Source organism: Fundulus heteroclitus, chromosome 16 (genome assembly GCF_011125445.2).
Source record: "Fundulus heteroclitus isolate FHET01 chromosome 16, MU-UCD_Fhet_4.1, whole genome shotgun sequence".
NCBI lineage: Eukaryota > Metazoa > Chordata > Actinopteri > Cyprinodontiformes > Fundulidae > Fundulus > Fundulus heteroclitus.
In genome coordinates, this window is record NC_046376.1 from 13,983,193 (window position 1) to 14,009,268 (window position 26,076).

General features: G+C 38.8%; 2 protein-coding genes across 2 annotated transcripts in view; one reads left to right on the plus strand and one right to left on the minus strand.

Moving 5' to 3' along the window:
• The window catches only part of ttyh3a (tweety family member 3a), a gene marked incomplete at its 3' end in the record, with an annotated part of 30,685 nt that extends 23,696 nt beyond the window's left edge, over positions 1–6,989 (minus strand). The window contains 2 exon segments of the mRNA XM_036147846.1: positions 484–653; positions 6,182–6,989. Of these exon segments, the coding sequence (XP_036003739.1) occupies positions 484–653; positions 6,182–6,307 (296 nt within the window). The 5' untranslated portion in view covers positions 6,308–6,989.
• Positions 6,990–11,387: 4,398 nt separating this feature from the next.
• Positions 11,388–23,203, plus strand: snx8a (sorting nexin 8a). The gene is made up of 13 exons (XM_012856745.3): positions 11,388–11,765; positions 12,383–12,510; positions 13,690–13,819; positions 15,838–16,028; positions 16,220–16,340; positions 17,566–17,702; positions 17,843–17,923; positions 18,029–18,189; positions 18,323–18,452; positions 18,533–18,601; positions 20,664–20,813; positions 22,409–22,558; positions 22,980–23,203. The coding sequence occupies exons 1-13, from the start codon at positions 11,729–11,731 to the stop codon at positions 23,058–23,060; spliced, it is 1,566 nt and encodes a 521-aa protein (XP_012712199.2). The 5' UTR covers positions 11,388–11,728; the 3' UTR covers positions 23,061–23,203.
• Positions 23,204–26,076: the final 2,873 nt, after the last annotated feature.

Genomic DNA, 26,076 nt, shown 5'->3' on the forward strand with positions numbered 1-26,076 from the left:
AAATTGGTTGGAGAAATCACTTTCTATGGGCGATGTCCCAGATGTATGTGAGTGAAGCTAGGCGGAGCGACATACAGCTGGCGGAGTCAGGGTAAACGTCCGCAGGAAAATAATTACTTTTTTTTTTAGTTAATTAGGCAACGAAAACTTTGAGGAACGAAATAAAACCGGTATTAACCGGTTACCATTATTTTTAAATAAATGTTCCAGTTCCAGAACATAAAAAATAATAACGTTTCTGATTTCGTTTCTGTTCCCTGTAAAATACAAAAAGTTCCCGGTTTTCGTTTTCGTTCCTTGAACCGGTTCAAAGCCCTGCTTTTTAAGTCTTAAATCAGCGTGAATTTTAGCAAGTTGGGTTCTGAAAACGTGATGGTGGGGCTGTAGGACTGCAACGCGGCGAATCATGAGATTAAATTTTTCCAAACGGAAAGCTGATCACGCTGAACTTGGCGACCTGGAATTCGCCGGGCCGACACTCACCTGCACACGAGCGTTGCGATGATGACGCACCAGGCCGTGCAGCAGCAGTCGGCGTTGGGCTGCTCGGCGCTTTTGCTCCGCCGGCAGCAGAGCCAAACGGAGTAGAAGAGCAGGAACAGGAGGTCCAGAGCCAGGCAGGCCAGCGCCACGCCCCCCAGCAGCAAGATGGACTGAAGGAGAGAGGAGCGGCATCAGGAGAACAATAATAAAAGGTGATATCACTTTCAGAACCTGCCACAGGTAAACAGGACGGATGTTTAAATGATTTCTTCTTTAGTAAGACACAGTCAAATACTAATGGCTAACATTGGCTTTATTGGAAACAAAAACCTGTAGTCTAAAGAGAAACGCTGGGAGACCGTTACCCTGATGACCAACGTCGCCCCACTTCTTCTACCATCTACCGTCTTGCTCCACTCGTCAAAGCAGAACTCTTGTGAGCAGCGAGATGCTTGAAGTTTCTCGCTGGCACTAAGATCAGGCCATTGGACTTTCCATGTCTTTATTTCGAGCCGGCCCTTGGGAGGATTTACCGGGACGTTTTGGGTCACCGTCCTGTCGCAGGGTTTCCCTTCTGCTTCAGCTTTGTTAATTTACTTAGGGACGGCCTCGTGTTGTCCTCAGACGCCCTCTGAAACACGGGAGATGCTACGACTGTGGGCTGCCCAGGTCCAGCAGGTCAGGCCTAAGCCACAACGCTTCAACGTCTCTAGGTCTATACGAGGTCGTTTGTCTTGAACGTTGTTCTTTGGTTTAAGCCCAACATGTCCTCTGTACTGGTGTCCAAATAATTCAGTTTTAGTTTCATCTGTCCTAATGAGCATTAATCCAGAAGACCTGGTCTATGTTCTCTCTGACAAACTTTAGGCAACCATCACGTTTTTCCTAGACAGTAAAGGTTTCACTCTAGGCAAGCTCCCCTATGAATGAATTAAACTTGTTTAGTGTCGCTCTCTGTGTAATTTTAGGGCCACGAAGCTTCATATGAACAGAGCAAGAGCCGGCTGTGGGTCCTGTGATTACTTTCTACGTTTTTTGGAGACTATCTGGATGAACGTAGTTGTGCAAAATCCTCTCCACTCGATGTCTATTTTCCATGCAGAGAAACTGGCTGATTTTGAATCCTTCTGGGACCTCTTTAAATCCATTACCAGACTCGTTAGCTTCTGCAATGTTCCAAGACCACTGACAGCTCGATTGATCTCACTACAGGGTTCAGTCTCTCTTTATAAAGTTTTAATGGGAGAGGCTTCCTTCAAAGATGCTGAGGGACGATGTGGGAATCATTCAGACCTTTTCCTGATTTTATCTATTTAAAGTGGGAATAAATGTCATGGTGTCCCAACTCCTTCCTTGGTGAAATATTCTTTTTAAAAACTACATAATACAAAAACAATAGCAAAAAAGTATTTTCTTCTATTTATATGAAATTACTTAAATCTCGGAGGGCTCTTAACTATGATACTGAATATCCATGTCAAAAATCAACTTTTTTCGTATAGCACTTTATAAGCAAGTTGCACCAATGTGCTGCTCAGCAAGAACACAGTAACTAAAAAGAACAAAGAAACAACATACAGAAGACTGAATAAATATGAATTTGTTTAAAAGAATAAAAATAAATTAGAAGTATGCAGCATGAAGGCAGCTGGCCCGTCTCCACAGAGTTTGCATGTTCTCCCTGTGCATGTGGATCCTCCCAGGGCACTCGGACTCCCTCCCACATCCAAAAACATGACGGTTTGGTTAATTTGTATCTCTGCCCTAAGGCGTAACCGTGTGGTTATCCTGTGACGGACTGCCGGCCTCTCCAGAGTTTGGCCCAATGACCTGGAGACAGGCACCAGCGACCCAGCATGTTTAAGCAGGTATAAATGGATGGATAAAGAAATGGGTAGGATATCATCCTATATCCAATCAAAAGCCAGTAGAGTTGAGATTTTAAGCAATTTTAGGCGTCTAGTTTTGTGAATTGGTCACAGTTTTGGTGCTGCAGCAGAGAAGGTCTGATCTCTACTTTTCTGATTGGATCTACGAACATCTAAGAGCAACTGGTTGTTTGAGCTCAGCGTTCTTGTTGGTTTATGGTGTTGTACAAGATCCTTTAAAACATGGCGGGGCAAAACTAGTAAGACCCTTAAAAACCAGTAACATGCACAGCAAAAAGTCTAAATATGTCAGAAAAAGCTACAGGCTTAAGATGTCCTACTTCTTTTACTTTGGTTAACTCTGTGGTCTGTCCAGTTTTACGCTATCCACTAATGCCGGTATTCTCTTTAGAGTTATGAGAGGAGTGCAGACATTTGCCACAAGCTTGCTTTGGGTTGGGTGCCTTCTCATATAAAAAAAAAAAAATATGTAAAAAGGTAAGTTATGTAATCGCCTCGTTCTCATGCCAGAAGAAAGACTGAACAGGAAGATCGATCAGACTTACCCTTGATCTACAACATTTTCTCTTTATGACTTCAGTTTTACTTGATACACTTTACGTTGTGATCTGAATACAGTTAACCTGAGGATTTTTAAAAAAAGCATAAAGATCAGTGGGTGCAGGAAATTTGTAAGAAACCTAAACGTAGCCCTTATGTTCAAATTATGGATGTGCTTCAAACTGAATTATTTGTAAAATATGAAAAGAAGACAAAAGATCCCAGTTTGCCCAGTTAAGAACTGGTGGTTCAAAGCGGTCCCTGAAGACCGACGTTTACGTGCGTTGTATGAACTTAATACGGATTGCAGAGGAATTTCATTTTATATTTCATTGTCCTTTGTGTTGTGATTTTAAGAAGTATTTTGTTTAAGAAAATGCAACAGAAAAATCCTGAATTGCTTTAGTTGTCTGAAGAAGATGAGTTCTGATGGCTATTTAATGGAGAGACTGGTTCTGGTTAAATTTATCGAAAACTAGGGATGCAGATATGAAAATTTGGGCCGATGTCGATATACGTTATTTAATATTGCTTTTATGTCCGACAACAGATATTAACCCATGTGTGTGCGCACACGTTTACGTCTCTGGGATGTTTTGTACCGACTGTGCTATCTGAATTTTTGAATGCGAGTGATAGTCTAGACTTAGACACACACACTGCTTTTCGTACATCATCTTTCAACTCCGTGAAAAAAAAAGACCACATTGCTGACACTGCATCTCTGCTTCATTTAAAAAACGCCACAATCCTGGCTGCGATGCATTACGGTCACATGACCAACCCCCTCCCTTCCTGCCTATTGAAACACAGACACAAGGGGCAACTAGATGGAAATAAACATTGGTTGCTAATATCGGGCCAGTTTTACTTATCGGACCGATAACGATACATAAAAAAATGGCCGATACCGATGATAATGTCGATATATTGCGCATACCTATTGGAAACAGAGGCAGAATTTTGTATCCTTTGTATAATACATTTGTTTTTGCAGTTTAGCTTTGATAAATGCTTGTTTTGTGGTGTAATTTCTGTTTGGTCGTCATATTAGTGTTCTTCTGTACTTATATCGTGTCTTAAGCAGGCTGGGTGCCATATGGTACATGACACTTCAGTAAATAAATCATTCTTTGAAACCAACAGGCGCATTTATTGCTATAACAACATTACTTAATCACATATGTATAATGTTAAAATGCAGACATGACTCACTGAATAAAAACAGCTATATGAAACGCTGAGGGATGAAAACGTGAAAAGAACAGTGATGTGAAGCAAAACTAAAACAGAAAAACAAAAACATCTTGTAAAACTAAGTATCCCACTCATGAGACTAGACTGAGCGTACTTGCAGCGATGTACAGTGATAGTTAATCGTCGCAGCCAACAGCAACACTTGGTACAGTATGTAGGTCAGGCAGAAGGTTTCTGTGTTCACTGCAGACCCCCGAGGATCCGCGTCTGAGGCACGTTTCCAAAACCCTGCGTTCTTCTGCTTGCTCCATTTTTATCCCTTTAATGACTCACGGTGAATAACGCAGCGGCATTACTCTAATGACCGAGAAATTTCAATACCTGAACTTATTCTGCTCTCTCTTTCTTTCTTTCTTTTTTTTTTAAACAAGCCGAGCTAACCTTCAGAGAGCGCCGGCACCGCTCCTTTTTATCTACTGTGACACACACTTGTGACAGACTGGCTGATCAGACTCAGTCGGATGACTTCTTGGCTCTCAGCTCTGCGGAGCAGAAAGCGACTGAACCGAACGCGCCGCGATTTTGGGGCGAATCTCTGACACACCGTGACACAGAAGTCGCTCAAGGTTGCATCATTGAGAAGTGCTTGCATAGTAAGCAGCGATGACAGCTCAGCCATCTGGACGAGTTGAAACCTCTTCTTAAGCCTGTGAAGGGGGGGGGGGGAAGCTGCATTACCAATAATTGGCAGGACGGCATCCCAGAGGGTTAACAAGGACAGTTTGTTGGACGAGCCTGTGTCTGCATCTTTTGCATGACGTTTGACATGATCATACCATAGATGGGGGAGAAATAACATATTCTACCTGCTGAATTACCCGGGCATTTATAAAATATACGGCACTCCACGAAAACGGCGAAATCTGTTCAAAGCGCACTGCAAACTGATCCGTCATGCAGCCAATAACCTGCCAAAGAGAACCGGTTCTGTTTAACACCAAAAGAACTAAATCATTGAACGTAATCCTAAGGGAAACGAACAACGAGCTGGCAGCCAACATGAGAGAGGGCCCACGTGAGCTGAAAGATGACAAAACAGGCAGAGATAAACAGTTTCACGCCTTAAGATCAACGTTCTTTTTTCCAGCCCGCATACCTATACAAGATCAAGCACATCTCCATAAAGAAAAAAAAAAAAAAAAAACAACACAGACATGTCAAGGAAATGTGTTCCCGTTTCTCACGAGCCATGAGTCACTTCTCCATTTATGAATCACGTCTTCCCATGTCTGGCTCTTAACCAGGGCCATTGTTTCTGCTCAAACGGTTTTAATGAACTTCTGTCACCCCCTGTTTTTAAAAAAAAAAATGAAGACAAACCTATCTTTAAAAAGAATCAAATAAAAATACATATATGAGCTGCTAATGTTTGCTAAATATTTGTTATTGAATTGCAACAAAGGCTCAAATTATCATCTGGCTGAGCTGAACGCGTCACCCGATTCAGAACTTTTTAATTAAAAAATAAAAGCATGCCAATTACAACGATAATGAGACCAACGGAAACTTTGTGACTTCATAAAATCATAAAAAAAAAAAAACATCTAAACCAGCTGTTTGCAGGGAATTTGAGAAATACCTAAATTCTGCTTACATGTCTCCAGGAAACACGTTTTTTTTTTTTTGCAAACCAAGTATGATTTGCACTGAACTTGTCAACAAGCTGTATAAGACGCTCCTTTGACCTTTGCCATTGGTTAAAGAATGCCTTTTTCAGATTTTTTTTTTTTTTTGCAGACCTATTCCAGTTTTAAATATCCGTGTGTCAGGGGTTAAAGATGTGATCATTATATTTAAGCCAAAATACATCATGCAGCAAATGGTTTCTAATAGTACAGTCAGGATGGGCCAGGAAGGTCAACATTCACACAGATGGTGACATGGATCACAGGGTAAAGAGAACAAGCAGGTGTAGACCTGTCACAATAAACCCTTAAGCTTTAATTCCAGGCTGCAAACCTGGACCGGTGTTCACAATTTAGGAGGCAAGAGGGACGACGCCATCATAATACCTGCTGATAGGTCCAGTCTTCTGGTTGGAAGTCACTGCTCGTCTGCTGAAACTTTAGGTTGAAGTGGGGGAGTCTGTGCAGCAGGTTCACCCACCAAGGTGGCGAGTAGCTGACTACCGCTGCCATGGCGAGGAAAAGTCAAAAGGATCCAGTCAAAAAAAAAAAAAAAAAAAAAGATGCTTTCAGCTGTAAACAAGATCAATAAACCTCTTCATCAAGTTTGAGTCCAATAAAAAGGCGGAAACCAACTACAGTTGCTGTAAAGCACCAAAACAAATCACTTCATTAGAGAAGACATAAACAGCTGAGCGAGCACGGAGAGCTAAGTTGAACTAGTAAGTGGCCAACTAGTAAGCTCCTCTACCCATTTAACTTTTGCTAGCATTGAGCTGTGGACGCGCACCCTTGTCGTAACACAGCAGTAAACTCTAACCAGCTGAAGTTCGTTTAAAATGTGCTTAAAAAAAAGAATAAAAATAAAACAAAAGCAGCCGCCTCGTCAGAGCTTGTTAAAACAGCAATGCTGGTTAGCTAGCTTTTAGCTGCTAGTTAGTTCTGTTCACCGACAGACGGAGAAGAAGAAGAAGAAGTCTCTTTTGTTCCACTGGGCATTGTGGTCAGCGATTATTTTCATCCAGATTTGGTTGGCTGTTGGATCTTTTCCGGACTTATTCCATCGCAGAACATCGCTCCCTGTTCACTCAGCCTGACTTCTTCTTCCGAACCAGCTAGAGACTGAGCGCAGGAGGCTGGAGCCAACGCTGCGACTGTTCACGACAGTCCCCACCTCCTCCCCAGCTGGCAGTTCGACCCATAGACATAATATAAGAGTAGACGCGTCATTGGGCGGGTTCTGCCTATGCTGCGATGCGTCAGAGCGTCCGCCATCTTAAATGTGGCAAATCTGCAGTTACTCAGTCACTTAAACAGTATCAGAGGGACTTTAATCTCTGAATATACTTTGTATTCGTAGTATTTTTTTGTAATATTACAAGTTTATTTTCGTATCCCTTTAGCTTAATTCTCCTGAATTTATTCTCGTAAAGAATAAAAATATTTAAAATAATCTAACCTGGCCCTATTACTCCAGGAGTGAAATAATTCTGCAAACTGTGACTATTCTGGAAATGTTCCCCCTTAATTCTCATAATATGATGTTTTTATCATAACATTATCACTTTTGTGTTTGTTTGTTTATTTTTACTTTATTCACGTAGGACTTTTTTTTCCCTCATGTTATTAATTTTACCTCTTTAATACTCACCCAAAAAGTCTGTTCCTAAAGGTTCACATGTGACACGGTTTTATGAAATAATGAAGACCACAATTTTAGATTTAACAAATTGATCCTTATATTCATAACACATACACACATACATACATACATATATATATATATATATATATATATATATATATATATATATATATATATATATATATATATATATATATATATATATATATATATATATATATATATGTATGTATGTGTGTGTGTGTGTGTGTGTGTGTGTGTGTGTGTATATTTATTGCAGCACAGGAATGAGGCATCTTCTCTGATTCACGTTCACAATAACAGAACTCAACTTTTTTCTGCCACATACAATATGGCGGTGACGTTGACGTGCGAACCTGCGCCCTATGACGCGTCTACGTATATGATGTCTATGGTTCGACCCAACCCCGGCCAGAACGCAAGCGGCGTCGGGGTGAAAAGGGAGCCTGCAGCGACCCCTACAGGCGCACTGGTGTCCAAGCAATGTGAGGTTCACGGGGTGTCGGGAATATCACAACTTCCTTTTCGCTGCCCGCGGGTTGAAATTTCCGGAAGTTGGAGTTACAATGTAGTGGTCGCTGCATATTATGGCGGAGATGATGTGCAAATTACCTTTTTTATTTTATTTTAATTTATTTTTTATTGAACATTTTCAAAATATTCAAACAGTATAAGTACAAGTAAACATAAGATGTCATCCAAAACAGCTGTTAGGAAACAGAAGGAAAATTAAGACAAACAAACAGATAAAAATGGGTTTTAGCCCATATATAGTGCTAACATTTTTGAAAACTTTAAGGCAGTATTATTTTCCAGTATCTTAATCGAAGCGTAGAGATTTTCTTTTAGTCATTCTGAAATGCTTGAAAGTTTAGAAAAACCTTAAAGAATCTGCCCTTGTGTATACAAAAATTTTCAATAATAAAAATATTATTACACAGGAGTTCCACATCTTTGTTTTGACAAGTAATACCAAATTTAACATCTTTAGGTATCACATTTTTTTGTTGACAGCCATTCATAAATTTTCTCCCAAAAGGACTTAACCAAACAACAACTGTAGAAAAGATGTTCCTGAGTTTCTGAATCTTTTTGACAAAGGTTACATACATTATTATCAAACTTGAACCTTTAACTTAAGAACTCCAATGCACATGGATAAATATAATTTATAGTTTTAAGTGAACTTCTTTCATCTTTGGTAACAAAGAAAATGGAAAAAAATCTGGTTCTAATTTCAATGACGCCCAATTTTGAAAATATGTTTAATGTCATATTTCTTTTTACTGGGAGAGAGTAAAGATTCCATTATTCATATGCTCTCTTAACATTTTATTGTTGCATTTGGAATCCGTAAAGTTGTATTTATCTATACAGAGAGTGGGAAACACAGGTGTTATATCAGAATACTGAACCATTGCTTTAACCAGATTTAACATTAACCTTACAGACAGGAATTGTTTCTGTGGACATCTGCAAATGAACTGTCAGTGTTACGTTATTCAGACTATTTAAAGGGAAAAGGCATTGATAACATTTAATACATTTTGAATTTAAAATGTTTAATTGTATTTTTTTCTGAGTGAACTTTTCCTTTGAACTTTACCGTCAAACTCTTTTGACTTAAACATAATAACGTATAAAAATGACTTCAGTCTTTAAAAAAACATGTAATCACAAAGACACCTTGAATACAAAAAATCAAAACTCATGGTGATGCAAAGAATGTTTATTAGCTGAAGGATTGCTGAACAAAATTGATCCGAACTCTTCCTGAAATGTTATGACTTCAGTGTCATTTGTAATTGATTTGTCTCAATAAGGCATATAATTATTCAAAATGTTCCCAATAGAGCCCTTTGCTCTCATAAAGCAGGTTTACCAGTGGTTCCTAAATTTTCTAAAAGCAGAATAGGAGGTTCTCAATTCAGAGTTAATATTTCCCTTTTTTATAAAGAACTTATAGTTGCTTAGTTTTATCTAAGCTAGCAGTGCTGGTATTGGTGTAGGATGCTGCAGGACAAATTGACCACTTTTCCTCATTCTGCTACTTTCTCCTACTACTCACCATTTATGCATTGTTTTTGTTTTATTGCTGCGATTACGTTTATGTTCTCTCTGTGTTTTTTCTCTTCACAGAAGTTACACCTCAGATGTTTCTGTGTTTAGCTGTGTCTCCTTCTTTGAAGCCATCAACTAAACTAAACTATTGCTGCCAATAACTTAATTTTTCTCTCACTATATAATACAGTTGGGCCGGTCAATCTGTGAGAACCCTTGTTTCATTTTTGCATTAAGCCACTGCTGCAATTTTATCCTCTGTTTAACTTGAATATTACATTTTATTACCTAGATATCATTATTCTCTCAGATGCTCATGTCCATTTGCACACAGTTTAATTCCTCCGGGATGTTGCTTGTACAATCACGCATATTGCATGTTTCTCAAATCGTTCTGTAAATCCTGAATTTAATTTCCTGTTTCACTTGAATATTGCATTTTTATCTGAATATGCCATATTATCAATAATTGTGCAATACCTACTTTCTATTTTATATCTTTATTTTTTGCCTTTCTCATAAGTTCTTGTTCCGTTGCTTTAGAACTTAACCTTAACCTTAAACTTAACCTTAGATTTGCTTGTTTTTCAATACTGATTTAGTGTGTAACTTTGTCTATGTGTTTTTGTCAATGTCACGCCCAGATTTCCCCATTGTGGGACAATAAAGGTAATTATTATTTTTTGTATTAATTTTATTTCGAACCATAAAAAACTGAAAATTGTGACAAAACAAACAGAAATAAAACATACACACTAGCATCAAATATCCAACAAAATATTCTATAACACAAAACAAAGGGTGTTTGAAAAGGGAACAGGAAGAAGCAATTGCTTATCCAGTCCTGTCCCTTAATTTACATACACATCCTAAATCAAAATAATGATTTCATATACACACGAATACTCACACATATATACTGTAGTTGTATATACACATATGTATAGCTACATACCTTCACATACATCTATGCACCTGCAGATACATTTAGTTGAAATGACATTATAAATCATATTTTCTCTTGAATATTGTTATCTAACTACTATGTGTGCTTTCTTTTTCATCCCATAGAAACACTGGATCAATGTTTTTCTGTGTTTATCTAAAAAATTAAGCCATTTACAAAGCTGCTATGAACTCTGTATTCTCAGTTTTTTCACATAACTTCCCCTGCTGGACCAGTCCTTTTGTGTTTGTGTCAATTCTGGGCCTGGTTCTGCTGGAGGAGGGAGTTGTTCAGATGAACATTTTTCCAATTAACACCATAAACTGAATTTGAGTTTATGGCATTATGATTTATCAACAAAAAATATAATGTCTATCTGTTTATTATTGTCTCTGAATTGGACCTGCTTTTCTTCAAGGCTGGCTTGAGATAACAACTCGTGTAGAATAAATTAGTTGGCTCGAAATTGATTTTTTTTATCGCAAAGAATAACATTAACCAAATCTTTATTAATATTATGAGCAGAAACTAACAAACATATCAGTTTATTTGAAGAATTTGCTTGCTGTAAATGAAAAAGCAAAACGATTTTAGATAAATGTGACGAATATATTCTTTTTCAAATCAGGGAGAGAAACGAGTCAATTTGGTTAGATAGGTCAGGAAGTGTTTTTGTGATCAATTGAAGTTTAATATTTAGATGAATGAATTTGAATTCTGCATTCGGAGAACTGACCTACATTGAAATATTCAACTTTATCAGTTGTTCTTGGTATAAAGTCCGCATATGGACATGGTTTGCATCTGAACCCTGTCTTAGAAGCATTCAGAGCTTACGTCTACTAGGTGCACTTGAAGGCAGCATTTTTTTTAAAATAATACACGCTTTAGTTTTGAAGAATGAGGAACAGAGAGTTAACCAAATAGACCTGCGCTGGTGAGACTTTAATCTAAACGCTACTAACAAAACCACGCTTGCCTGTTATGTTTGGTAGAGTGCAGACTACATGTTGGGACTAGCTAAGGTTTAAGAAGAGGGAGGCATAAAGCTGCACATTCACGCCCCCTGAACCTTTAAAAACCTCCCCGGTGATCCCGCCGCCGTGGCATCGCCAGCTGCGTGTGCGCGTTGGTGGCGACTGGCTCCTCTTCACCGGGACTTGGACTTCAACCGCGGGTCTCGCTGCAACTTTAAGACGCGAGCGACTTGTTTTCCCCCCATTCTCTGCAGGAAATCACATGGAGGTGCTCCTGCGCTCACATGACAGCCCGAGCCATGGCAGGAGAGATAAATGAAGGTAAAAAAAAGCGCCAAAGACGTCCCTGCTCTCACTTGACTTGACTTGACAGCGACTTTAACGCTGCTTTGCCTCGGTGGATATGCCAAAACTGGCTTCAGATAGCGGGGACTTTCCGACACGATTGAGATCGCGATTTAAACCAGCGCCGAAGAGGTTCTGGGCGATCGGTCGGAAACAAGTTGTTACATCTTCGAACTTCTTATTTGTGTTTTTTTTTTTTCCTGTCCACTTAACTCCTTTCTTCTACGATCCTCCAAAGGGATCAGGACAAATTGTTGTTGGACGCTGTGCTGTTTACTCTCTTTCTTGTCAGCTCTTGTCAGCCTACTTTGCAGGAAATTACTCCATACATTCTTCTGGTTCCTTTCTATTAAAAATCTGTAAAGGGTGCCCATTCTACTCCCTATTTAATTGTCATTTTAAAATGCTGCAACTTCAGATTTCTTGGCAGACACAAAGTCACATGATGTGTCATTATTCTTTTACAGATGACAGAGTCTCTTCGTTGGTTTTGCTCATTTTGTAAAGTGAGCTCTTTTAGTGTTGTGGAGCTGATCAAATGTTTCCCATATTGAGGCGCATGTGATGCTATGTAGGTGTTGTTCCCCTTTTAGGTTCAGTTCCTGCCTACTACAGAGAAGTGTATGAAGCCATCCGCTGCAGGACAGACGAGAGGGTGCAGGCTGAGGTGTTCCAGCGGCTGCTGCAAAGGGCCGATCTCTCCCAGGCGGCCCTCAACCAGGTGAGAGGCTCCCCGAGGTGCTGTCAGAGCAGTAAAGCTATTCAAGTCAATTAAATTTTATTTATATACCGCCAATTCATGATACACGTAATCTCAAGGCACTTTACAAAGTCAAATTAAATCAAATCCTCCAGGTTGGTCAAAAAGTTTCCTCTCTAAGGAAACCCAGCAGATTGCATCAAGTCTTGATAAGCAGCATTCACTCCTCCTGAAAGATTGTAGAGCCACAGTGGACAGTCGTCAGTACTGTCCATGGCTTTGCAGCAATCCCTCATACTGAGCAAGCATGAAGCGACAGTGGAGAGGAAAACTCCCCTTTAACGGGAAGGAAAAACCTCCAGCAGGCTCAGTGTGAACGGTCATCTGCCTCGACCGTCTGGGGGTTAGAGAAGACAGAGCAGAGACACAATAAGAGAGACAAAAAAAGCACAGAAGCCCACATTGATATACAAATCCTTTCAATGTTATATGGCAATAGCGGATAACATGTCTTCCCTGAATGATGTTACAGCTAACAGAACGACAGGACAAGCTGTACCTACTATGAAGGGAAAAAAAACAAAAGCGTAAAAAGTTAAAAGATGAAATGACAACAAGCAAATCGGAGAACAGTAGGAGAACTCAGCAGAGTGAGAAAAATAGGCCCTGATGTCCTCCAGTAGCCTAAGCCTATAGCAGCATAACTATAGAGGTAGATCAGGGTAACCTAAGCCACTCTAACTATAAGCTTTGTCAAAAAGGAAAGTTTTAAGCCTAGACTTAAAAGTAGACAGGGTGTCTGCCTCACGGACCAAAACTGGGAGTTGGTTCCACAGGAGAGGAGCCTGATAGCTAAAGGATCTGCCTCCCATTCTACTTTTAGAGACTCTAAGAACCACCAGCAGACCTGCAGTCTGAGAGCGAAGTGCTCTGTTAGGAACATAAAGGTAGATTGGGTTTAGTTGGAAATCAAAGATAAAATATCTAAAAGCATACACGAATCGTCTGAATACAACATTCCCCTTTTATCTGACCTTTCGTTGCACATCATTCGACTTGTGGCTTGTGAGGGCTTTGCGCACACAGGAACGGAAACCACAGTCAAAGCTGGATCTCAGACTGAAAAGTGTTGACCTTCTGCATCCATCCAGCCCACCCGTTTCTGTTTTTATTTTATTTTATTTTATTTTTTTTTCTCAGGTTGCTGAGAACGTTGACTCCACAGATGGATTCCTCACCAAGCTGTCCCTCTATAAAGCGCTGGCTTTGATAGCTCTGGCCCAGCAAGGGAAACAACCGAGCCCCAAACTCTTGGAAAACTTCATCCAGGGTAAGTGACAGCGTTGCAGTGACAGCAGAGTAGTAAAGGTTTCTGCTTAATGAGTAGCTTGGTGTCCAAAGACGACCTCAGAAATGCCTCATCTGTTCACGTGCAAGGTGCAAATGTCACTCTTTTATTAGCTTGTGTAGACATTTTCTTTGACACTTTACCACGGGAATAAACCCAACAGCTGCTTTATTGAGGTCAGCGAGTGATGTGCGCTTTGGAATACTTTGCAAAAAGTTTTTTTTATTTTTTTCGTAAACATGCAATTTGCTGCCTTCCATCCCTCATTTTTTTACAGGATAAAACGGCAGCTCATGTTGCTGAACTTTTTCACATTTCAACAACAAACCTCTATATATTATATATGATTGGGCAAAAATAAAAAAAAGATGCACAATTGCAATTTGGACTGAATTTGTTTTTTTACAATTAGAAATGTGAAACATGTGCAGCCATGCAGAGTCAACAATTTGCTCAAGCTGTAGTGAAGAGCATCTGCAAACAAAGATTTTCAAGTCTTGTCGCATATTGTCAATTGGATGTTGAATTGGACACTAAACTGCTTTTAATTCAAACCGTTCTCTTGTAGCTCTGGCTATATGTTTATGGCTGTTTCCTGCAGTGAAGCTGTACCTCTGCCCTAGCCTCACTTTTTTCGTTTTGTAGCAGCTTTTCCTCCAGAATTGCCGCGTATTTAACCAGACATTCATCAACTTTGGCCAGAACCTCTGTCCTTGCTTAGGAGAAAAAAAAAAAAAAAGCAACACCACACCATGATCCTGCCACCTCTATGTCTGACTGTGGGATGAAATATTCAGGGTGACGTACCGTGTTAGTTTTAATCACTCATATTATTTCGCATGTAGACTAAAAAGTACTCATTTTTTGGGACTCATTTGATCCTGACTACTTTTCTTCCATTGTGGAACCGTGCCTAAAAGCTAGATTTATGGAGTTCACCCAACAACAGCCTATCTCTGCAGCCCCTCCAGAGTTACCATGTGCCTTTTGGCTGCTGGTAAGTGCTCTCCTTTACAGGGCAGCTTTGCAAAACTCTGATCTGCTGGTGAAGATTCTCCGTCATCCAGGTCATGGTCATTCCAAAAAAAGTAAAAAACAAAACAACTGGACTTGTTTTTCGTAGTTGAAGACGTTTCGCCTCCTCTCCAGGAAGCTTTCTCAATTCAAAAAGTCTGGAGTAATGTGGAGTAACAGACTTTTTGAATTGAGAAAGCTTCCTGGAGAGGAGGCGAAACGTCTTCAACTACGAAAAACAAGTCCAGTTGTTTTTTGTTTTTACTTTTTTTGGAATAAACTCTGATCTGTTTTTCAGTCAGAGGATGGATATGTGTTTTTTTTTTTTTTCTCTGCACTCTGTGGTCTTCATGATGCTGTTTTTGATCCCTAGTGGCTCTAACAAACCCCAGAGCCCGTCATAGAACAGTTACATTAAAGGTATAGTGAACGATTTTTCCACAACACTATCTTACCTGTTCTTCTGCTCCTCATGGGGCTGAATTTAAATGTTCAAGGGGTATGGATAGTTTTGCAATTTACTGTATTCTCAAGTGTTGCATTTCTTCCCCTCTGTCTTTGTAGGATGACGATAGAGGGATATTTAGTGGTTTTCTTTAAGGTAACCATTATGCAGACTTGACTTGGAGCCGTCTGCAGGCTTTAGCGTTGAACCCAGCTTTTGTTATTTCAGGTGTGGCTAGTATGGCCACTTGCTCCGTACCACTTCCTCCTCTGCCCCCAGAACTCACTTTCTGAGTTTCTCTCTAAATTACATTTCATGCACGGCTGTCTTGGAATGTCCTGGAAGGAATAATAAAAGGTCACATGGATTACTGTCAACAGCACTGCTCTAGTTGGAGACAAACAAAAGGGGGAACAAGGGGAAAAAAAAGGTGGTTTCTGACAAGATTGGCATTCCAAGCAGTTTTGAAATTCCCGTCACTCCGAGAGAATTGATTCAATCACGGAAAACAAATGTTGGCTCTGAACTGCGTGATTTACAGAGTTGCCAAAACCGCAGCTCGGAGAGCCAAGGGAGCTGAACGCCCTGAGGATGCAGCCGGCTCAGGACGACGTGCTCAACATATCGCAGACGCTGGAGAAGCTTCTGGCCAAAGACACAGTCCAGGTGGAGCTGATACCGGAGAAGAAGGGCCTGTTCCTCAAGCATGTGGAGTACCAGGTCACCAGCAAGGCAAGGATCCCAAAACATCCGCAACCTGCTACAGTGTTATGTTGAAAACAAATTAGGAATTATTTCAGAAAAAGAAAATACAGCACTTTTTTTTATTATCAAGTTTGCACAATACATATTAAAAAAAAGTGTCATTACGTGTTTTATAACTCTTTTCTTTTTTTTTTTTTTTTTTCAATTGACCTGTTTAGCGTTATAAAATATCAGTTTATCGGCGGTACAGTGATTTTGACGTCTTCCATGAAGTGTTGCTTCAGAAGTTTGCCTACAGAGTGGTTCCATCACTGCCGCCCAAAAGGATGCTGAAGGGAGGTGGGTCACTGTGTGAAGTGGAGTGTTAGGTCTGTTAGTATCTGCTTTATACGTTCATCCGATTTGGATTCTGCATCAGTCGTTTCCATGACTTTCTTATTGCCTGATTTGTCTTTAGATAATTTTTCCCCCCCCCCAAGACATTGCAGTTCCTCAAAGCCTTTGCCTAAGAGAAACAGGGAAACTAGTGGTGCATAAAATTAGCTTCTTTCACTTCCTGAGGACTTGTAGCTTTAGCGCCGATTATGTTAGTGATTCAGAAATGTTTGCGATTGTTCATGATTTTGAAGAAAGAGGGAAAAAAAAAAAAGGTATTTTAACATCACATTTGAATTTGCCATAATGATAAACACATATGCAGCTTTGTTGGTGCAATTTGTGGGATTATTTATGGTTAATCTTTCTTTTAATCTAAAATTAAATTCAATTAAATGTTTTTTATATAGTGCCAATTCACATCACGTCATCCCAAAGCAAATAAAAACACACATTTTCAGCTTCTACATCATTTATGTCTGGGTGGGTGTGTTCTTCTTTTAGAATTTACTTTGTTTCTCTCATCAGTCTTTTTAGAGGACTTTTTAGATCAACCAAATATCTACTTTTTTTGGTTGTATCACTTGTTTGCCCTGCCCACTCATTCCATGTGTATAAAACCTGATTGCTAAGACCTCATTTCTAATTTCAGTGCTTTGCTGTTATGTTGTTTTCACTACAACATTAGGTTTTATATCCTCCGTTGAGACGAGCTTTGAGCAGTGTTCAGATCTAAGGTGCAGCTTTCCATCAGTAAACCCTCAGCTAGCTCTATCTATGACGTTGCTTTAGAAGGACAGGTAATTTGGTAATTTCTCTCAGCGTGGCTATGATTCACTGTACATCCCCTGATTACTGCTGCAGCTGCTTCTCAGGGGATTTCTCATTGGTTGGCATTTTTTCATATTTCTATTGTCGTCTTTTTTTTTTTTTTTTTTAGCAACTCTTCCTTTTGTGTCGCCGTGACGCAGAGGAACAGCTTAAGACTGTGACCTTTGGTCTTAACAAACCATTTTCTAAGTAAATGGTCTGAGGATGTGCGGAGGGAATGTCCTGCATGTTCGCTTTCCCTTACGGCATTCTGAGGATTTGACTCTTGAGTTAGACCGTTCAGGGTGCTGCCTGTGCACTCAAAGCAAATCTCCAGGTCCTTTTTATTTGTTTATTTATTTTTTTCTTGCATTCCCAGTCCTGACTTCTGTGTCTGAGCGCGAGTTCATCGAAGGGAGAAGACGAGCTCTGGGCAGATTTATTAACTTAGTGGCGCGGCATCCTTTCTTCTCCGAGGACGAGCTGGTCAAGACCTTCCTCACCTTCAGTGGCTCTGTATGTTGTTTTTTTTTTTTAAAGTATTTTCTTGCACAGTAAGCACTATCTTCACGACACATGGGAGCGAAACACATCCTGTTTGATTCACTCTTTGTCCTTTTCCACTCGCCCCACTCGTCACCCTGCTTCCCAAACAGGATGTCCAGACCAGGCTGCGTGACACTTGCAAGAAAACGGGCGACGAGTTCATGACCAACAGGATAGCGACCCAAGCTAAGGTTTGCCATGGATATGATGACATCCAGGCACAATTTCTCTCGAGTACCTACTTTTAGTTTAAAAACTAAACATAACGGAGGATATTTGTTGGACCTGTTTGGCAGGACTACCTCCCAGCAGACATTCAGCCTCAGTTCGCCACCAGCAGAGAGCTGATTAAAAACATCCACAACAGTTTCCACAGGCTGCGGGACAGAGCTGAAAAAATGGCTGAACGCTCAAAGGAGAATGCAACTGATCTGCTCCAGTTTGGTCGAGAGCTCAGGTATTTTTATTATTAAGGATGTACAGTTAGTCCTCCTGTGGGATTTACAGGTTTTGCGGTAGGATTCGAGTCCTGGGTAGCCTAGACACCGCGATGTTTAGTTTTTCCTTTTTTCTATTAATGTTCTTGTCAGTGCTCTGGGCTCAGACGCGTCGGCTCTTCCTGCCTTGGCCTCCTCACAAAGCAGCTGGGGAACCCTGCGCCAGTCTTTGAAAAGTCTGTCGGTGGAGTTTGCCGTTTTATCCGACAAGGCCGCCCAGCAGGTAAAGCCTTGAGTACGAGCCTGCTGTGTTTGCCCCAAACTAAAACTGGGCGACAAACGTTACTCTGTTTACGTCTCCAGGGCAGACGGGAACAGGATGATGTTGTGGAGAAGCTGCACTTCTTCCTAGATCTGCTGCAGTCATACAGGGTGAGCGAGCAAGCAAGCTTTTTATATATTATTATTATTATTATTATTATTATTATTGTTATTGTTATTGTTATTGTTATTGTTATTGTTATTATTATTATTATTATTATTTTAAAAAAATTAAACAGATTATTGCTGGATGTTGATATTCAAAAATAGGTCTAAGACAGGGTCATCCACCTTTTTTTTTTTTTTTCAAACTGAGAGCTACTTCAGGCAGAGCTCACTTAAACTCCATGTAATATAAACATTATTTTAGTACTTTTAAATCTATGTTAATACAAGTATGATTGAAAATGAAGAGCAACTGAATAAGATAGCATTTTAAATGCAGCTCAATCTTAGGTGTGAGTGTGTGCGTGAATGGTTGTTTGTATTGTTTGTCTCTGTGTTGCCCTGTGATAGACTGGCGGCCTGTCCAGGGTGTACCCCGCCTCTCACCCATTGACAGCTGGAGATAGGCACCAGCACCCCTCACGACCCCAGCAGGGATAAGCGTGTCGGAAAATGGCTGGATGCAGCTCAATGGAGGGTTGTGCTAGTTTTTGGACAGCCTTGAGGGCACCACATATGGTCCTTTGGGGCTACCTGGGGTCCACGGGCACCATGTTGGTGACCCCTGGTCTAAGACCTTTTCCAGAAAAATCAATTGTTGTAGAGTAATAAATGTTAAATGTTCAAACAATGAACCAACAGTTGCCAATAAAGTAAATTTGCTAACATAACATAGTTAAAAGAATAGTCAAATAAAGGCTAAACAAAGTTTGAAAGGGCTTCTCTAAAAAGAACACATGGCAGCATGGTTGACTTTAGAAAAAAGGGCATTTGAGCAAACCATATTGCTACTTGAAAAATGTTTTTTTATAAACTGACAAGACCAGTATAAAGATTTTTTTTTTTTTTCTACCATGTTTGGCAAGAAAACAAAAACAGCACATCAGCACAAACACTTGACTCTGCTGTCTAGCACGATGGTGGAAGTGGGGAGATTTGGGCTTGCTTTCTAGCCACAGGCTGAAGCTTGGGACGGAGTGGATCAACTAATATCTGTTTAAAAAAAATCTGTTTTTGTAACCTAAAAAGGAGACAATAACAAATGTTTTGAGTCATTTTCCCTTCACTATAAAGGTGACTTATGTATTCTGTATAATTCAACAAAAAAAAAAATATGTAGGGGATGGGGTGCTAAGAAAGGTACAATAACTTTGTTGCATATGTCCTAAAGTTAATAGTTTGTTGAATCTTTGTGAATACGGGCACTGGGCTTTAGAATATCTCAAATGTTCCACATTTTGCCACATTATTTATTGCTTCCTTGATGTATATAGTCAGGTGTTTTGAATGACTCCACTGTCTGATACGTTTGTACAATGAGGTTGTTTCACTCGTTTGTAACGTCCCTGCAACATTTACCTTTAGGTAAAAGATGCAAATCTCAGAAATCCAACACGGATAGCTTCATCTATGATGTACTATACCTAAAAATGGGTGTGAACCCAAGATGACAAAATGCTGAAATTTAATCAAAAGTTTTTTTTCAACAATGGTTTTGGTCAAATGTGTGCACACCAACGCAACAAGCTTATTGCACCTTTTTTTTTTTTTTTTTTTTTAAATAATCTCGCCACCTCACAGATTTGCTTGTTTTTTCAATTGTATTTTGCAAGATAAATATCACATAAAAGGTTTTCCATTATTTCCCATGGTTTGATTGTCCTTTATGCAACAAAACCTTAGTATTTTAATAGGTTTATGTAAAGTTTTAACAGCCACTATGTATTTATTGTAATCTTGTATGAAAGAGAATTTGAATCTATGTACCAGTAATCTTTTTTTATTTATTTATTTTTTCTCTCCACTTAAGAACATGATTATTTTATTTGTGGGAATAGCTTTTTGATAGATAAAATGGCAGCTTTTGATTCTTGAAGCACTTGGTTATTCATACTTCTGTCCTAAAGGTTTCTCCTGTCACTCTCGGCTGTTGTATAACGCTGTTCAGAAGTGCATCACCCTGCCTCTTTCCGTCAATCAGTAAGAGCCGCTACCTATTTTTTTCTAGGATCTCTGCGAGCGGCATGAAAAGGGTGTGCTTCACGAGCACCAGAGAGCGCTGCAGAAGTACAGCGTGATGAAAAGGCAGATGATGAGTGCCACGGTTCAGTCCAAAGAGCAGGCTTCTGTAGAGCAGCTGGAATCACGAATCGTTCAGGTGATTGCTGAATTATTATTATTTTTTTTTTGTCCACTCATAAAATTTGCAGTGCAAAAGCTGCTTTATCTCAGTTATAATGTGCATTATAAAATGGCTGTAAAAGCAATGTCACAGTAGCATGTGACCTATCGGATACATTTAACGATGCTGGTAAGTAAATGAGAAGGTGAATTCAGAGCAGTGGCAAACCCCTGTGATGTGGACTTTAGGCCTTTTAACGTTTAAGGCCCTTTTTTGTGCACAAACACACAGACTAGAAAGGGCTTTTTACTCAGAAAGCGCACTGTCTCTTCTTTAAACTCCTTTGAACTCATTTAATTCAATGTGGTAAATCAAAGGCTCATTTTGAGGCCAAAAGAAATATTCTAGTCACTTGTACAAAGCACTGTATGAAGGAAGTAATTAACTTATGTCTACTTCTTGTTTTTGCAGTTTTTTTTTTTTGTTTTTGTTTTTTTTAATCATATGGGTGCAGCCAATGTGGTTAGTCTGTTTGCCATTTGCTCCTTTTTTTTCTTTTCTTTTTTTTAGTCAATTTCCTCTAAAAATGACATAATTTGTCTTACCAGTTTATCTACAGTTTGGACTTGTGCAGCTTTTAGCTCTTCTTTATTATATTTTGGTATTTCTTTCTCATCATCACATACTTTAACTTTTTATTTCTTTTTTTGTATTTCTGTTGTTGAAATGTTAAAAAAGATGCATCTCCTAAAACTGAAATCATATTAAAAAGTGAATTTATTTCAGTAGATTAAATCAAACAGTGAATCCCATGTGATTTAGGTTTGATTGGTGCAGGTAAATATAAGTGCTTACTTTTGGTCAATTTTGAGGATCATGGTCTAGAGTCAAAGTAAATCCCAAATGTTGTTTCTTAGAAACTCAGAATATTGGATCTCGATTTTACTGCAAAGTTTTTTTTCCATGTGATGTATATTGTTTGCACTTAGCACTTGGTTAGGGCCCTATTGCCTGAATCACTGCATCAATGCGGCGTGGCATGGAGGCGATCAGCCTGTGTTACAGCTTCTTTAGCAATTAACTATTGTGGTTTATCCTCCTTATAGAGAATGTCAGTGGCTGGGAGCTGAAGAACTGTGAAGTCAGCAGTCTTCCTCATGATTCTGTTGGCCATAAAAAATGTATACATATAAAGGTTTTTTTTTTTTTTTAAATGAGATCCACTTTTTGAACATAATTACTTTTTGATGATATTCTAATATCTAAGATCCACCTTTCCAAATATTAACAGATTTAAAAGTATTAAAACAGAAAAATGGAAAGGTTTCAGTGATTTCAGAAGTTCCATTTTCAGTAACTTGTGAATAATGAAACACTTTAAGGAAAGGCAAAATTATTTGCCTAGCACCAATTATAGAACAGGCAATTAAGAGTGCTTTACAGGAAACAAGGATGCAATGAGAATACATTGAGACTTTCATTCAAAACTGTGTAGGACTAAAAACTGACTAAAAAAAGTGAATTGCTGTGCAACTATTGCAATCTGTGCTACAAAAAGCACAGATAATTTGATCATAAGCCTCTTGCTTTCATAATTTCTTGAAATTTTGTGTCCTTTTTTTATTTAACAGCAAGAAGGCGCCATTCAGACCATGGAGCTCCGCAACTATTTCTCCCTGTTCTGCCTTCATCAAGAGACGCAGCTCATCTTCTCCTACCTTCCAATCACCTCTGACATTCTCGGGGCTTTCGTTAACTCCCAGGTCCAGGGACACAAAGAGGTAAGGCTGTATGGAAATGGGGTTTTCCTCCGGCTCGTCTCCATGTCAACTCGGCACCTCTTCACCGGGGATGGTGAATATAGTTTTAGATTGGCTTTTAAAGTCCAACAAAAGAACTAATACTGAGGGGTTGGTGTGACTGGATCAGAGCTGCCTTGTATTTCCCACGAACAAGTGCATGTCGCGTACAGCAACATATCTCCCTGTTCTGTTTTTAAAATGCGGTGTATGCCAGGTATATACATCAGATCTGTTTCTTTAATCCATCCAAATCCAAATTTTTTTAATTCTGCTGAATTTAAAAAAGTTTTGTATTTTTGTATTTTTCCAGCAATTAGAAGTTTTCTAGCATGTGGGGTTTGAACTTTATACTAAAGTAACCTGAGTTTGTGTTTTTCCTGTTTTTTTGTTTTCTTTTCAGATGGGGGAAGTGTGGAATGAACTCCAACCAAAGCTTGGGTGTCTCTTTGGTAGTAATAATGGACAGAAAACACCAATCTGAAACCCACATCTAAATGCAGGTTAGGGGGAGAAACACTCCGGCAGATGAAGAACTTCAACTGGAAACTGAAAAGCTCCGTGAGCTAATGCCAAAAAAAAAAAAACTGTTCCCAGTCTGTCACTTCTCATCCAGTAAAGCAATTTTTATTAACTACGTGTTAATTTGTATTATAGGATGTTGCTATTATTTCGGAATACATTTTTACAAAGGTTAGCACAGCAACTAGATGCTAAGACGTGTTATTCTACAAGGGATATAGGATGGACAACATGGCCATCTATTCATAGATCTAAACCACCTGTTAGATCTGTTAACCTCTTAGAAGTTGGACACACTAAGATACTGACAGAGTTCTCAGTCTTTCTGGGTGTTTTTTAAATCCAACTGCAGTCAGTTTTCTGAATACGTTTATCACTGTAGAGATGAGAGATAGATAGATAGATAGATAGATAGATAGATAGATAGATATATATATAGATATATATATATATATATATATATATATATATATATATATAATATATATATATATATATATATATATATATATATATATATATATATATATATATATATATATATATATATATATATATATATATATATATATATATATATATATATATATATATATATATATATCTGCATAGTTTATATTTGTGACAATTTTGTGTGCTTTTACATATATTTTGACACGAAAGTTTATGAAGACTTTGGATTTCCTACAAACATGAGACCTGAAACATGAACAGATTTTTAAACAACTTCTAAAAGTTAATAAAGAAGACGCTAAATAAACAAAAGTACGAGACAAACATGTACTTGGCTAATCCTTCTTTGCCGCCTCTCGCCCAATGACCGCAGGAGATAAGCGACAGCCCCTCTGTGACCCTGCACGGATAAGCGGGTATAGACAACGAATGAATGGATGGATAATCCTTATTTGAAAAAGAGTCGATATTGTGTATCTGCAAGCAGCACTGGTTGCAGACGCTCTAACAGCAGTTTACTTATTAAAATTTGTTCATTTACTTTTAAAAGTGTGATGTAACATTTCAATTTAACGTTATTACATAGGAAACCATTCTTTATCATCCGGTAAGCTTTTATTTTGGCCACTTTAAGGGTCAGTAAGCCATTGCTCTGCAAACAAGTCTCGTGGGCTAACCGAAAAGCTGCATGAGAATCGATGTTTCGCAGATTAGTGAGACCAAAATGTAGTTTTTAGTTATGTTTTTCTTATCAATTTTAAAATACTGGAGTTGAGAACACTAATCTTATCTGTGAATTGCTGCGGCCATTGGTTGAGACGCAGGGTACGCCCTGGACAGGTCACCGGGTAACACGGAGACGCACAGGACAATGATGCATGCATCTTAACCCACAGTTTAATAAGCAGTAAGTGTATTCAGCAGAGACGCGCAGGATGAACCATGATGCATGCACACACCAATACCAGGGGCAAGTTAGACAGACCAGTTATGTTTTTGGACTACGGGAGGAAGCTGGAGTATCTGGGAAGAACCTACGCATGCACAAGAACATGCAAACTCAATGCACAAAGGACTTAAGGTGGGGATTTGAATTCAGAGCCAGATAGAGATCCCAAAACAACTTTGTATGCATGCATTGTAAAATGAAACAATCCTTTTAAATTCTTGGGTTTTGCATACATATCATGTTTGCGATGTATCTAGTTTTCCCACAACACCCAATTTTTGCTTTCTTTACTTTAATAAATAACTATATAGGAAAACCTGTAATGTATGCTTTTGTATTATACATGTAAACAAAACCTGGAGGGGAAAAAAATAAAATAAAATCAGGCAGTATTAACGTCCTATCGTTACTGCAGGCAGGGTGTACTTTCTTTTTACTGTGACTTTAAAGGCATAACCAAAACTCATACAGCAGCCTTCTTGAGCAGCTGCAAAAATATAGGTCTAATTAAGGTTGTTTTCTATGTGTTTTTAAAAATCTGAAGTCATCCCAAAAATGCAATAAATGTTCACTAATTTTCCACCACATCATGAAATACAATGACTTTCTTTGCTTACAATCTTGGCAAGACTCCATCTAAGCTCTTGAAGAGGACTGTCCTTAAACTGTGACACTGAAGATGGGACACACTATATATTATTGATTAAATGATAAACTACCAGTATTCAGTCTCTGTACAAAAACACAATATGCTGATTAAATGCAGAATTGATTTAACAGTAAACCATTCACTATCTTCATACAGAACCAATCACCCACTTAGCTTTTCTATAGTTTTACCAAGCCTCATAAACTTCAGGCTATAACTGTATGTATGATATATTTCATTTTGATCTCCTGTTTAATTAAAGGTCTGACATTGCTCACATTTATGCACAGTGATGTTATATTTCTAATAAACAAATTGAAGGTCATGATAAAGAAAAGAATCTGGGCGTAACAAATAGATTCATACACTAAAACGCCTGTTTCCAATAATACCAATAACAGGATGTACTAGTATTCGGCCCTGGTGGATACAGGTTAAAAGTAATCTTTACATTTGTCCAACATGTTTATGTTGACAGTTAAAAATGTCCGCTCCTTATAGGAGGGAGCAACAGAAAAAGTTTAACGTTTTGGAGCGACACGGCTAGCGTCCCCACTTAAATCTGATGCAGAAGCTCAAGATGAAGGTGATGGCAAGGAGACATTTCCCCAAGCTCAAAGACTTGCAGCTCATCACCAAAGATAAAGTATCAAAATGCCAGCAGTGAAAAAGCTTCTCAGCAATTAGGAGAAGAGCTCAATTGCTGAAAGAAAATTAATTTTCGCATGCCATTCTTCTTTTTCTAATGTAAAAAGTATGTTTTTTTTTTTTTTTTTAAATGGCTCCTCATTGTCATTCCAAACGAAACTTCTGGTTAAACGAAAACGTGTATAGTGTTACTACAGATAATCTAACACCCAGTTAACCTATAATTGTATTCACTTGGCAATTCCTCTAAAAAAACAAAAAACATCTCAACAAATAATG